The 15,515-nt window shown below is 42.3% G+C and overlaps 1 protein-coding gene across 2 annotated transcripts in view; it reads right to left on the bottom strand.

The window, feature by feature from the left end:
* VGLL4 (vestigial like 4 (Drosophila)) overlaps window positions 1-15,515 on the bottom strand; it is a 171,505-nt gene that overhangs the window by 95,761 nt on the left and 60,229 nt on the right. Inside the window, exon 1 of one of the 2 annotated variants that reach the window (XM_006872179.1) lies at window positions 13,875-13,956. The exons of the other annotated variant lie outside the window; for it this stretch is intronic. Within the exon in view, the coding sequence (XP_006872241.1) occupies window positions 13,875-13,956 (82 nt within the window). Of the gene's footprint in view, window positions 1-13,874; window positions 13,957-15,515 lie in introns of those variants that run through there. 2 annotated transcript variants of the gene reach the window in all.

The raw sequence follows: 15,515 nt of genomic DNA, 5'->3' as shown, positions 1-15,515 counted from the left end.
TTCTCCCACGGAACAGCTGACCATAAGGTTCACAGCCCGATTCGTAAGCACTACGCTACCAGAGGTCCTTTCAAATACTATAATCCTATCTATATGCAGAACCCCTGTAGAGGGTTGCTACGGGTCGGAATCGAATCGACAGCACTTAACAAGCACAACAACAATATAAAGTTCAAGAACCAGCAAGACCAGTCTAAAAGGTCAGGAGCCACAACGATACTTCTCTATTCGGGGGATGTGCACACTGACTGGTGAGGAGGTACCAGTGAACTTTCTAGGGTCATGGAAATTCTCGGTAAGATTTCTATTGATTTGGGCCAGTAGGCAACCAAAAACAAAACAAGCTAAACCAACTGCCCCTGAGCTGTTTCCGACCACAGAGACCCCATATGTCTCAGACCTCCATTGGGTTTACACGGGCAGCGATCTTTTAGAAGTAGACTGCAAGACCTTTCTTTCAAGAAATCTCTAGGTGGAACCGAACCACCAGCCTTTCTGCTAATAGCCAAGTGCTTAACCATTTGAGCCACTCACAAACTCCAGGTTATTGTTGAATGCTGTCGAGTCAGTTCCGACTCATAGCAAACCCCGTATAGGTTTTCTGAGAAGCGGCTGATGGGTTTGAACTGCCAACTTTGAAATCAGCAGGCCAGTGCTTGTCCTACAGTATCACCATACAAACCAAACAAACAAAAAACTAGAAGAAAAGAAGGAAAAATTAAACTTGAACAAATGGAAAACCTTCAGTTCATTATCCAAATTAAGCCCACGGTTTATGTTTTTCTAGCTCCCACTATAAACATGTTGTTGTTGTGAAGTGCCATCGAGTCGGTTCCAACCCATAGCGACCCTGTATAGGGTTTCCAAGGAGCAGCTGGTGATCTTGAACCACCGACCTTGCAGTTCAAACGGCTTTGCAGTCTGGCACATTAACCCACAGTGCCACACCAGGACTCCACCATAAACATACTCTATCACAAATGAAAAACTCAAAACGAAAACTGCCCTGGAGGGGCTACGTTGTTGCTGTTGTTAAGTGCCATTGAGTTGGAGTAGCCATCCTATTCAGGGAACTGTCTTTTAAGGTCTAACCAGAGTAATTTTTAAAACATATGACTTGAACCATTAATTTCTTCAGCCATTTCTTAATATTGAGGGTTTAAAAAAAATTATTATTCTAAATATATTTCACTCCCATTTGACCTTTTTAAAACAGTTGACAAGAATGCTGGTCCTGGATACAATGGTACAATGGCGGAAGACAGCCTGACTCAAGTTAATAAAGTAGAGGGTTCCACACTTTAAGATGTCACAGGAAATTTCCTACAATATGTCCCTCTCCTTAATAATACTTTAAAAAATTCTTTACAAGACTATGGGGCAGTAATCCATCCACTCAATCTCTATTCTAAAGTTTTGAAAATAATAGCAGTCATGTTTAAAGAAAGGATTTAAAAACACTGTAGAATAAGCCCTGGACTGCTAACTACAAAGTCATGGTTCGAACCCACCAGCTGTTCTTCAGAAACCCTATGCAGGGTTGCTGAGTCAGAACCGACACAACAGCACTTAACAATCCCTTACTTCTAGTCCTGGTGTGGAGCTGTAGGATAAGCAAAGGACTGCTAACCACAAGGTTGGCCGTTCAAACCCACCAACCACTCCTAGGAAACCCTACACGAAGTCACTGAGTTGGAACCAAGTCAACAGCACGTACCTGCAATTCCTTACTTACAGACCATCCCGTAACCTGACACTTCCCATTTACAACAGTAATAACCGTACTATCTATTTTGCATGTTAACAAATGCCAAGATCCAAGCCAAGAGTACAACTGGCGGTAATGGCTAGAGCTATGTGCCAAGCGGCTGGTTCCTGATCCTCAGGAGTTTGGCAGTTACGCAATAATAATGGCCATTCTCCATTTTCACAAAATGCTGATTCTCAAATAATGCCTTGTCTTTGAAACTGAGTCATGTCAGTAAGTATAGCTCAGCTAATAGACACGAAACTACTTACAGCAAGGGACTAGCCTCTTCATTTATAACCTGTTCCCTGCCTGTCACCCCTATGCAACTCCACAAAGGCAGGGAGGGGTCTTGTGTGTTTTGTTAATAGCTATAACCCCAGCATATAAAAACAATGCATGGCACATAGGAGGCCCAGGGCTCACACACAGTGAGACAGACAGATGTGTATATACCACAGTGAGGTGAATTCTACGAAAGAAGTCGGTGCTGCTCAACATGAAAACACAAGTACAGCGCCTAATCCTGCTAAAAGGTAGAAGCCAGATGCAGCAGCAGAGAGAGTGGTTGTTAAATTCTGACACAGAGCAACCCTATATATCGGGTTTTGAGGAGCAACTGGTAAGCTTGCAGTTCAAACTGACTTTGCAGTCTAGCACATTAACCTACAGCACCACACCAGGACTCTGGGTGAGGAAGTAGTGGCAGATAATGACCCTCTTGTAAGATTATGGATATAGGAATGGGAGGGGGCAAGATTAGACACAGAGGTCAGTTTAGAGGGCATATCAGTAATGAAAAGTGATGGAAACCTAGACCTTACTCAGACCATTGTTCCTGGGGCTTCTTTAACTTCCTAGGTGATCATTTTTGCACCAAGTTACACTTATTCATCCATCCCAAATGTATGTCCTCAGCAGCAGCCTGTTTGAGCTCTGAACACATAGAAGATGTTGGTTGTTAGGTGCAGTCGAGTCGGTTTGGACTCATAGCGACTATGAGCAGGGTTTCTGAGGAGAGGCTGCTGGGTTTGAACTGCTGACCTTCCAATTAAGTCCAGTGCTTATCCCACAGCACCACACCAGGATTCCTTCATATATATATGGAGCTCTGGTAGAATAGTGGTTACGACTCAGGCTGCTAACCATCAAGGGCAGCAGTTTGAAACTATCAGCCAGGTTCTGTATGAGTAAGATGAGACTTTCTGCTCCCATAAAGATTTACAGCCTTGGAAACCCTATGCCGGGTCGCTATGAGTCGGAATCGACTCCACAGCATACCACCACCATATATATGAAAGATATGTAAACTTTTTTGAAATTTCAAAGATCTTTCAAACGCAACATATCTAAAATTAAACCCAAAACCTCACCCCACAACCCAGTCCTCTTCCTAGAGTTGCTCTGTCTTCAAATAGCACCAGGTACACAAACTGGAAAGCTTGGGGACACCCAAGGTTGGCCCTCACCCCATTTCAATCCATCACCAAGCCCTGCCAGTCTTCTCTCTAAAGTTCTCTCAGCAAGACCACAATTTGTGTGGCCATTAACTCATGACTATACCACACCCTCTCCTATCCCTACATACTGTCCTCGTTAAAATGCTAAATTACTAACTGAAAACATTAGTTCAAAACTACCAGCTGTTGTGTGTGAGACAAAGGGGCTGGTATCTGCTCCCATAAAGACTTTGGTCTTGGAAATGCCATGAGGCAGTTCTACTGCAACCTACAGGATCACTGTGAGTCTGACTTGATTCTGCTCTGCGGCCACAGCTACTCACCTGAACGCATCCAGAAGTCCCTTGGAAGATAGGCCTGGTGACCTACTGCCCAGAAGTCACAGCCTTGGAAACCCTGCCGAGCAGTTCTACTGTGCACACAGGGGGGTGCCACTGATTCAGAATCCATTCAACAGCAGTAAACACCTGGTGTTTGTTGGTTTGGTGGTTTTACTTCTGAAACATCACAGAGAAAACTCGATGGAGGGCAGTTCTTGCTTACAATGCACAGGGTGGCCAAGAGTCACCAGAAGCTCCACAAAGCTCACAATTTGCTCACCAGAATGGAGTGGGAGTCAGTAAATACAGTCAGCCCTCTCTTATACCCACCCACTATCCTAGCTCAACTTTCATGGTGTCAACCAATCGTGGATTGAAAAAAAAAAAATGTTTTTAAAGCAATTTAAGTTGTCAAACAAGTTGGGCTGCTAACCGAAAGATAAGCAGTCCAAATCTACCAGCTGCTCTGCAGGAGAAAAATGAGGCTTTCTGCTCCTGTAAAGATTTACAGCCTCGTAAAGATTTACAGCCTTGGAAATCTACACAGGGTCACCACCAGTCTAAACCGACTCTATGGCACACAACCACTACCACAAATGGTCAAAGGCTAGGGGGTTCACTAAATTCTATTTCCATAACATTTATGTTCTATTAAACATAATGCAACCTAAGTAAACTAGGGATGATTGAAAGTATACAAGAGGACGTGGGTAGGTATTTGCAAATACATCACCATTTCACAGATGGCACTATAGCATCCACCATTTTGTTATCAGCAGGCACCCTGGAACCAATCTCCCTGAGGATACAGGTGGGCAAGTGTATGTGAATCAAGGGGTGTAACAATTTTAGGGATTTGGAAGGAGTCAGCACTAAGAGGTCAAGTACTGTGGAGTCAGTTCCGACTCACAGTGACCCTGCACAGGGTTTCCAAGGCTGTAAATCTTTACAGGAGCAGAACGCCTCATCTTTCTCCAACGAAACCACTGGTAGTTTCGAATTGCTGACCTTGCAGTTGGCAGCCGACAAGTAACCACTCCGTTAAAGTTCAAGTAGAGTAAGGGCTAAATATGTCCACTACACTTTGCACTAGGATACCCAGTAGAAATCTCGTCAAGAACAATTTTGCTGGAGTTCTGGTGGGTAGAACTCATACTGCAGGACACTGGAGAGAGAACAGTGAGAAGGAGTCAGATTAACAGGCCTTTTCCCAACTAAGAGTCTAATAGCTGCAGGGGAACACAAGATGTAGAGAAAGGTTTTTGTTGTAGAGTTGGGAGATGTTTGCACAAGCTGAAGAGAAGAACCCAGAGGGGAAACCAGAAGAAAAAGAAAAACAAAGTAAGTCCCTAAGGCCAGAAGGGCTGGAGCCAGAGAGCAGATCAGATCAACCTTCCACTGTGCCTGAGGGGAAGGAGATAAGGATGAAGTCTGTTCAGAGATAATCCAGAAGATGGAGCCACCTCTCCTCCATTTTCTCCTTAAAGGAGGTTTAACAAGTTTCCCAGCTTTCTAAGAAGGCCTGGCTTTCATGCTGTCTCTTTACTGGATAGAAGAGAGAATTAAGTGTGCTTTAAAAACGGTTCTAAAAAACAATCTTTTAATGATATACGATAGGATGAATGTAAAGCTAATGTTCTCCCATGTAAACGATCACATAATTCACAATAAAACATTTTTAAAAAAAACAAAACAATCTTTTTAAAAGAAAAAACTTCCAGAAACTTGCACTCATCACACCCTCAAGCAGAACCTCTTACTCTACATCTCTGCCTTGTCTTAAAGAAAAAAGCCTCTCCTGCTGCTCTCCAAAGAGTGCTAATTACCCCCCAGTTGCATAATTTCCCACCTTTCCCACCTCTTAGCTGCTGTTACACATTCCTAAAAGCTACCCCAAACACGCTCAGAGGTGATTTTAAGCATTGGGGAAAAGGCCATAGCTTTTCAGCAGTTAAATAAATCAGTGGCTCTCTATGGGGTCAACCAATAGCTTATCAGTTGCCCCTCAAAAAACAATAGTTTAAGAGGGTATATACACTAAAGATGAGAGGAAATGGGTAAAGGGAAAAGCTGCTGGTATTTAAATTTTTTCAATGAATTCCTGTCACTTTAATGGAGTTCTGATGTGGCGTTGTGGGTTAATGCTCCAGACTGCAAAGTCAGCGGTTCAAGCTCACCAGCTGTTTCTCGGAAACCCTATACAGGGTCCCTATGAGTCAGAACCAACTCAACAGTTCTTCACAACAACAACCACAACAACCACATTATAGAGAGGGTCCTGGTGTAGTGCTGCAGGATATGCACTGGACTACTAATCACAAGAAGTCTTAGTGTGGTGCTGTGGATTGACGCGCCACACTGCAAAGTCGGTTTGAACCGCAAGGCTGGCAGTTCTAGCTCCTGGCGTTGCGCTTTGGGTTAATGCACCAGACTGCAAAGCCGTTTGAACTGCAAGGTCAGTATTTGAAGCTCCTCAGAAACCCTATACAGGATCACTTTGGGTCGGGACCTACTCGATGGCACTTCACAATCACAAGGGTTGACATGTTCAAACCCACCAGCCGTTCACTCCTCAGAACCCTATATAGTGTGGCTGAGAGGGATTCGGCTAGACAGCATTCATCAACAACTTTAACAAAAAGTACCACAGGAATGCAAGACATTAACAATAGAAGAAACTACAGAGAGCTGGGTATAAGGGAACTGTACTTTCTGAGCAGTTGTTCTGTAAACTTTAAACTGTTCTAAAAATTACTCTCTATCTAAAAGGAAGAAGAAACTTCCAGAAATCTGTACTCATCACTCCCTCAACCATTATCAGTGAACAAGCACAGGCTCTGTCCAGCTGGATTAGAGGCAGTGTAAACAACTTTGCTAAATTGCTTGGCAAAGTGCATCTACACTGAACCCATTAAATTCTGGAACTCACTCTATCAAACTCCAATCATAAGGTGCTGTGTGCATCATCCCAAGATGATTTAGCAGGCAACTATTTTCATGCAAAGCAGATATAAAAAATAAAAATCAAGACGGACAGCATATGGACGACCCCTTTTCATTCATAATTTCAGATGGCACATAATGCAGACTATTGATGCTCTCTAACAGCCCACTCTATACAATGTAGAGTACTGTTTGAATACTGAAGCAATTTTCGCCTTTTTCTGTGTACCCAAAAGTCCCTGGATTAACATCCAAAGAAACCTGGCAATGTGAACAAAGATGACTTGTAACAAAAGTCTCTGCCTTTAAGCAAATTGCTTACTAATGCAGAACTAAAGTTGCTTTGCAGATGCTTATTAAGCTATATAGCTCCAAAAGTGTCCCCCATATTTTGCACTCTGTAGAAGTTTTCTAACATACAATTTTCTATTCTGCCGTGGATGTTGGAGAGCTGTAACAGGTGAAGAGTGTGAATAAAATATTGGCAGGAGAAAAAAAATTAGTTCAAAACGAACCCCTGTGAAGCTCTATTTAATAAATCCTGGAGGAAAGGTGAATGAGAAGGTGAACCGGAACATCTGTGTATAATCTATAACACAGATACCCCAAACTCCAAGGTTTAGATAGCTAGGCCTTGCTTCTGAAGTGCTTCTGGAAAAACTCAAACCACCAACCTTTTGGTTAACACAGAGTCCATTCTGCAACACCCAGAGTCTCCCCACCCAGAGGAAATAAAGGTATAAATTTACAATTGTGATGACCTCCTTCAGTTGGGAGGGATTTTGATAGGAAACTAACATTTGAAGGAGGTAGTCTCCCAGTTGTATGTACTATTCTGTATACAAAGCATGTATCGTAATAAAAAATGTTAATAAAGGGCTTAATACGTTTCCTAAGCAGAATGTAGGCATATAATAAAAATTTAAACAAATGATACTAGATGAGAAAGGAAAATATTGAGTTTTCCCTGACTTACTAAATAGATTTTCATTTGTTATGTTTACAGAGTTCTTTGCAAGCACAGCTTGAAATGTTACAAAGTTTGGAAGTACCACGTAAATAACAACAAACTAAAGAACTTTAATAGATTTTTTTCTCTTTTACTCAGAGTAAATAAACATTCTTTCAATTAGTTAATGACTGACATTGTTAGAATTAAAACATATTAGATCCCTGAGATTAAAACCATCTACAGCATTCCCCGCCCCCTCATGTAGAAAAGGCAAGACAGCAAAGCAAAACAACTTTAGAACACAGGACATTCAGGAAAAGGAGGGGAGAAGTAAATGTAAACAAAATAATTTTCAGACTTAAAGTTGGTTTTTTTGCTTTGTTTTTAGAAGGATACGGGGCTGATAGAGAAATAACAATGTTTTAATTAAAAAATAAAAGGAGGGGACTATTTTGTGCCACAGATTTAAGAGGGGGCTTCAAAAAGTTCGTGGAAAAAAGTGGAATCCCAAAATGACAGAATCGTTTCACTAACTTTTTGAAGCCCCCTCTTACATGGCCGTTGTTAAGTGCTGTCGAGTCGGTTCCAACCCACAGCGACCCTGTATGGGGTTCCCAAGGCGCAGCTGGTGAGCTTGAACTGCCGACCTATACTGCTAGGCAAGGTTGGCGGTGGTGGTTATGCGCCGTGGAGTCAGTTCCAAACCTAGCGACCCTGTAACAGGGTTTCTGAGGCTGTATATCTTTATGGGAGCTGAAAGCCTCATCTTTCTTCTACGGAACAGCTGAGAGTTTCGAACTGCTGACCATGAGATTAGCAGCTCGATTCATAATACTACACTACCAGAGCTCCTTAAAGAGTTACAAATACACTAAGCTAAACATGTGATGCATCAATAACTAAATACAAACTTAACAACAACAAATGTAACCAGAAATGCTCCCTGGTAAGAGTTTTTATATAGATTCGGAAGTGCTAAATCTGGATCTAATCTCGTCATGACAAAGCCTGGTTTGATTCAGCACTCTTGCAGGCTCCAGCAACACTAAACTACATTGAGAGGTTCTGAATTGTCTCACAAGCCAAGGAGAGTTTTCTTTAAGTCTTATGGCAGGTTTTTTGTTCATTTGTTTTAACTCTTCACAGCAACCAATCCAAGCAGCCCAGGAATACAGCAACACCAGATGATGTGGAGGAGAAGGCAGGGAAGGGTGTAGAAAGGAAGACAGCCGGCCATGTGTGGCTCCTCAAACCAGAAACAGCCACGGGAAATAACCCTTGGAGGAAAGGAGAGAAGAAGCAGGGGTGGGAGCTGGAAGAAGGGAGGATATAATCACACCTTTCCTCACAACCTGTAATTAGAAGAAATACAAATGTCCCAAATCTCTTGCGTTCACCTGGGCATATTTTACAAAATCAAGCTCCCCAAATTAGTCTCTCCTCATGTCTCTCATTCCACCCTCCCCTTTCCTACAAGGAAAAAACTAGAGTCAAATGAAAATCCAGAGCAAAATAGATACAGATGTTCCACCATAGAGTACACAGTCACTTCTCAGGGCTGGTGGGACCTGAGCCTGTTTCAAAATGGCTTTGCTAGAGGCCTTTTCACCTTAATAGCACCCAAGGCCCTCCTAAGTTTCCTGAAGCATCTGAGCTCAATAGACAAAGAACAATGGGACCAGAACTCCGTTCCACTGAAGGTGGTTAGACTGGCTGAAAACAAGAGATCCACCACCCAGCTTCTCTCCTATCCTGTGTCTCAACAACTCTTCTGTCTGCGTTTTCCTGTCAATTCCAGAAACTTCATTTAACTATGGTCTATGATGAAGCATGGGCTAATCATGGTCTAAACCAACACGAAGTGGTGAAATTGGTGAAACTTAGATGATGCTTCTCCAAAGCTTGAACCCGATCACAACATGTAATGCCTAACTTTCTCCCAGCGTAAGTCACACGATTAAATTAAACAGGGGAGAATTCTTCTACCACATCATACACTAATGGCACTTAACCTGTAATTAGGTATCACCAACAACAGCTTAAAGCTGCAGCCAACCACGAGCACATTTATAGTTGTTGGTAGGTGCTGAGTGGATTTCAACTCCTAGAACCCCAGGTGACAGCAGAACTGCCTCACAGCGCTTTCTCATCTGTACCGGAGCAGATTGCCAGAGTCATTGGCTGGGTTAGAATCTCCAACCTTACCATTAGCAGCCGAGAGCTTAACTGTTGAGCTGCCAGGGCTCCCCCACATTTATAAGAACGTAGCTTTTTCAGCACCACGTAATTAGGGGACTAGAACTGGCCGCCATCTTGTAAAAAGCCAATGCTCTAACCTAATCTTTGTTTGCCGATTCATTTTGTTAAACTGACATCTGTCTACACAGGGCCACCTCCTCTGCATAGTCAGCAGACTTAAGTGCCAGCCAGGGTGGTCACCTTGGCCAGTTGGCCCTCAGTCCTGAAAATCACTACAGCCTCAGAACTAGACCAGTGATGGCTTACGGGAACAGAGACTCCTGGCTAATCTAAGGCCTCACCCCTAAACTTGGGGTTACATACGGCATGGTAGGTACCTAACATCCAGGAACTCAGAATGAGTTAAGGAGACAAGACATACAATTGTTTGGAGAGGTATTATGGGATAATAGATTCACAGAACATTCAAAACCACTGGGCTTCAACCTCAATTCAATTCTGCACAAACTTCTGAATAAGCTTAGACAAAACAATTTATCTCTCTGAACACTTCAGTTTCCTTGGCAAAAACAAGGCAAATGTACCAAATGATGTCTAGGGATCTTTATAGGCGTATCTGGGTGGTGCAAACAGATAACAGCAAATGGTAACCCATTCGAGTCCACCCAGAATGCCACAGAAGAAATGCTTGCTGATTGACTTTTTTTTAAATCGACCACAGAAAACCCTATGGAGCACACTTCTACTCTTGACACCCGTGGGGTCGCCATGAGTAAGAATCCATGGCAGCTCATTTTAAAGCCCCATATGGCTCTACAATAATTAGAGTATTCTAAACCAAACCAAGGAGTCCTGGTTTGGCGCTGTAGGTTAAAGCACTGGACCACAAGGTCAGCAGTTCAAACTCACCAGCCACTCCTTGTGAACTCTAGATAGAGCAGACTCTGTGGTACTTAACAACAACAACAACAACAACAAACCAAACAGAACCAAACCCACTGCCATGGAGTTAATTCCCACTCCCAGGGGCCCTGTAAGACAGAGAACTACACCAGGGTTTCCAGCCTGTCCATCTCTACAGAGGCAGACTGCCATGTCTTTCCCGCAGAGTCGCTGGTGGGTTCCAAACACCAACTTTTAGGTTTGCAGATGAGTGTTTTAACACCTGTGCCACCAGGGTTCCATAGTGGATACAAGAAAGTATATAACTGAGTGCCAAATTATTAGTTCTGTCTACAACAATCCCTGGAAAAGATTTTACTGATGTTTCTGAGTCAGCCATTCATTTCAAACAATTTCCGAGGAGTCCAGCCAGGCACTGTGCAGACAATTCAGGGATGTAGCATGGAAGCAGATGGAAAGCCTGCCTTCATGGGGCTGACATTCTAAGTAGTGGAGTATTTGCAGGAGACCCACCAGGGGAAAAGGATGGTAGGACTGGTCTAGGCCCTCTTCATGGGGGTGAAGGCAAAATTGAGCTTTAAGTAAGTTTGGTTGCACACAGGGAGGTGTAAGGAATGATGTAGCAGTTAGCATTGTCAACATAAACCAAGCGGTCTGGGAACAGATGCATTAACACAAACACAACCAGCTCACTTGTAGATCATTAGTGAAGACAATTAGTTTGCAGAAGTTATCCAGATTTAGATTCCTCCAGCTCTTTGCCAATCTTCTTCTCCTGCCCCAGCAGTCCAATTCCCAAATCTGCTATTTGTGGATACTTTTTCCCCCTTTATTTTCTGTTCAATTATGCTTGTAGACAACTAGGGCTAAAGACAGGTGCCAGGGTGCAGTTACTACTACCAAGTGCAGAGAATTCATACCTAAATTACTTCTTTGTTGTTAGGTGCCCTTGAGTCGGCTCCTACCTTGTATAGGGTTTCCAAGGAGCAGCTGGTGGGTATGCACTGCTGACCTTGAAGGTCAAATCACTTACAGTCCACTCTAAAGTGATACATGCTGTGCATGTATTGGCTAGAGAAGTTGAGAATAAAACAGTGTAGACGTGTTTATTTTGTGGAGCAGACCTGTCTTATCCTACTAAAGAATGTGGTATAACTTATCTAGATAACTCAGTAGAAATAATTAATCACCAAAGCCTTCATTCTTTAAACTAATAATTCTTATAAAATAAAAATCCCAAGTAAATCACCATTCAATTCACAATAAAAAGTTTTTTTTAATAAAGATCTCTAAGATGTATGCCTTTTTCACAAGCCCCTTTTGGGTTGAGAGCAGATGTGTTGTACAGTGTGCATGCTGAGAAAACCCACAGGGACACAAATAACCACTATAATATTGCTGTGCTTTTCTTCATTTCCTGAGTCTTTATTTTGGTGTTAAAATAATGTTAACTTTCATAATACGGAAAATAATAGCAGATGTTTAAACCAAACTCATTACACAGCACACAGTATCCCAAATATCTAACTCAATTTTCAAAATCAAAGTTTCTTCCTCCCAGATAAGCAGTCAGACTAGAAGAAAACTACCTGCATGTATGTTACATACTACAGAGCTATAAACCAAGGAAGACACACTTCCCCTAAACTCTTCTGGAGACATAAAAAAATTAATCTGGTATAAATTTCCTAACAATTCCTATATCCATTACTCTCATAGGCTGATCATTATAGCTTGTTTTTAAATTGCTATTTTAACATATCATACTACTAATGCCTTAGATGTTTTTAATTTCTTGCTCACTAAAAAAGTGTTCCGTTTTTAAAACTGATTAACTTCACAGGAAGTGCACCTCTCTCCTGCTTTCACCATTCTCTAGGTCCGCCTTTTAATGAGCCCAGAAAACAAGATGATACTTACAGCAGCAGATTCAAGGAAGGCAACTCACTGCAATTCTCATAACTAGAATAAGCAGGAATACCAAAAAATCCCCATTAAAAAAAATAAATAAACCCTTAAACAGTCTTATCTACACAGTTAAATAAAAACAACTCGAATGAGATTGTTTTGTTTTTTGTTTTTATCCCTGAGAAGGAAAAGGTAAGTTTTCAACTGAACAGAAAACAGGCTTGAGATTGTTACAAGAAAAATGCAAGTGAATCAGCTCACTCACTCTTCCAAGTTTCTTCCGTTTTCTTTTTCAAGAGAAATGCTCCTTTTTTTCCCTATAGGCAAAAACATGGAAAGTGCTCCTGCAGAATCAGAAAGCTGTTTCCAGGATTTGTATGTGGTTACAACAAAACACACACACACCCTGCCAAACCTGAGCTCTGCCCAGGGGCCTCCTGTCCACTCCAATCCAGGCCATTACCACTTTTTAAGATTGCACGTAGTGTCCAGAAGATCAAGAAATCTCTTTTTCTCTTATTCTTACTACCAGAGACAGCTTGAAATGCTGTTAGACAGGAGAAAACACCTTATGGTTGTTTCTGTTATTGTTAAGTACCGTCGAGTCGGTTCCGACTCATAGTGACTCCGTACAGGGTTTCCAAGGAGTACCTGGTGAGTTTGAACCATCAACCTTGCAGTCCAAAGCATTAACCCACATGTTTAGTGGACGATAATAAACAATGAGAATTCAAAGCTCCCCCTTTTAATTGAGCTTTCTGGTTGGGGTGTTGTGTAATTATTTCCACAAGGGATTGGAGTGTGGAGCAAATATCCTTCAATGTCAGAACTCTCTCTGAGCTGCACAGGAAATGGCAAATCAAACAAAGGGCCAGTCTGTGCTCTGTAACTCTGCTGCCCTTCCAGTCTCTCAAACCGAATTCAAACATGCTTCATTGTTGGGGACAATTGCTGCCTACAACAAAAACTCACTGTAACTTTTTGTTCTCCTCTACACGAAACCTCCCAGTAAAGTCTGAACACCACACCAACACTGTACATGGTGGTATGTTTAATGTAAGTGTCCAAACACCCACAAACACACACACACACAAATAAAAACCTCACACGTTTAACTTCTACGTGGGTCCGAGAAGTTCTTCCTCTAAAGAAAACGCCAACGGAAACAAAAAAGAAATACTTTAAGAACTAAAAATGTAAAGAGTAAGTCATAAAGAAAGCAAACTTTTTTTTACCAGTTTCTATTCCACCGCGCTCACTATCATCATTGCTGAAGTCTACCATACAAACAACAAACTCCGTGGTGAAAGAATAAATAAGAAACTCTTGCCTTTCACACACCCCAGAGTCCCAAGAAAAAGCACAAAATGCCCAGAAGGTGATTAGACCACTGAGGAGGAGGGAGTGGTATTTATTAAAGCGTCTGGGACACAGCATCTTACCTTCGTAGCACAGAATGCCGATGTTGTTGTTCATCTTGTCCAAATACTGATAGTTCAACAGGTCCATCTTCATAAATAGCATTTATTGGGCTAGCAAAGAAAACCAGCTCTTCGCCTTTGTCCCCAAATAGTAAGTTTCAAGGGGAAAAAACAAAAAAAAGCAATGATTGCTGTTGGCTCTTGGCTCTTCTCTTAACTTCACAAAGACAGGCCCGAGCTCAGAAGATCAAAACAAAGTAAGTTAAAGTAAAAAAGGAACACACACACAAAACCTAACGCACACAAAACCCTTCCCGGGTTTCTTTGTAGACGATATTAAAAGTGTTGTATCCTCGACAGAGCATGAAAAAGTAGTTTCAGAAGTAGCTGCAAGTCTTGCTTCGGGATAAAAAAGGGTCAAAGAAGGCAAACATGAAGCACATTTCTAGGACAAAGACGCGCTAGCGTAGCTCACAGCCCGCTGCAAGTCCGCTGCGCTGACATGCTGGCTATGCGAGGTATGACTCCTATGTAAACCAGCTTCCTCTTCCCTGCAGGAGGGGCGCGCGCAGGCGCACTGGGCCTCCAGCGCTTCCAATGTCACAGATACTTTCTGCACAGCATCAGCCCCTGAATGCATGGAGTGTTGGAAAGAAAGGCAGAGAAGGGGGTCTACACAGAAGGGCTCCTCGCTGCTTGCTCTATCACTGCACGGCTCGCCCCGGGAGGGGGAAAACCAATCAAGCTTCTTGCAGGAGTGGAGTTAAAAGTTTTGGGGTTTTTTAAAAAGAAAATCATGGAAACAAACTTCCACAGACTTTAAATTTAACTTCTGTGTAACTTCACTCAAAGAGTTTTGCTATGGAGTGTGTGTGTGTGTGTATGTGTTTTATCATCTATATAGATATTCTTAGCTTTTTTTTACCCTGTTAAAAATTGTCTTATAATGTCCAGTTATATTTTTAACTGTATATTAGAATGTTTGGCATTAGTATTTTATATCACTTCTCATAAAATCCTCATAACAGCTCAGATGGACTAGGCAGGGAAACTGCAGAGGAAACTGGGCTGAGAGAGAGAAAATGACTGAGCACAGCCCCCAGAACAGAAGGTAGAACTATTTTTAGGGCATTATTTTTCTTTGGTGTTATATATGTTATTAGTCTTGGTGTGGCATTGTAGGGTACGCACAAGGTTGGTTTGAACCAAAATGTCACCAGTTCAATCTCACTAGCCACTCCTTGGAAACCCTATACTGGGTGGATATGAGTCAGAACTGAGTCGATGGTGATGCTACTTAACAACAACAATTATGCACACACAAAGGAGCCTTGCTGGCACAGTGGGCTTAGATTTGGCTACTAACCACAAAGTCGGCAGTTCAAACCCAGCAGCTACTGTAGAAAAAGGAAGTTGTCTCTTCTAGTAAAGATTGATAGTCTTGGAAACACTAAGAAGCAGTTCTAATCTACCCTGTATGATGGCTATGAGTTGGAATTAACTTGACTAGGAGCTCTGGTAGCGTAGTGGTTAGGAATCGGGCTGCGAACCTTAAGGTCAGCGGTTTGAAACTACCAGCTGCTCCACGGGAGAAAGATGAGGCTTTCTACTCCCGTAAAGATTTACACCCTCGGAAACCCTGTACAGGGTCGCTATGGGTCG

Source organism: Chrysochloris asiatica, unplaced genomic scaffold (genome assembly GCF_000296735.1).
Source record: "Chrysochloris asiatica unplaced genomic scaffold, ChrAsi1.0 scaffold00186, whole genome shotgun sequence".
Classification (NCBI taxonomy): Eukaryota; Metazoa; Chordata; class Mammalia; order Afrosoricida; family Chrysochloridae; genus Chrysochloris; species Chrysochloris asiatica.
Note: the sequence above shows the minus strand (reverse complement) of the source record. Positions and strands in the feature narration are given on the sequence as shown.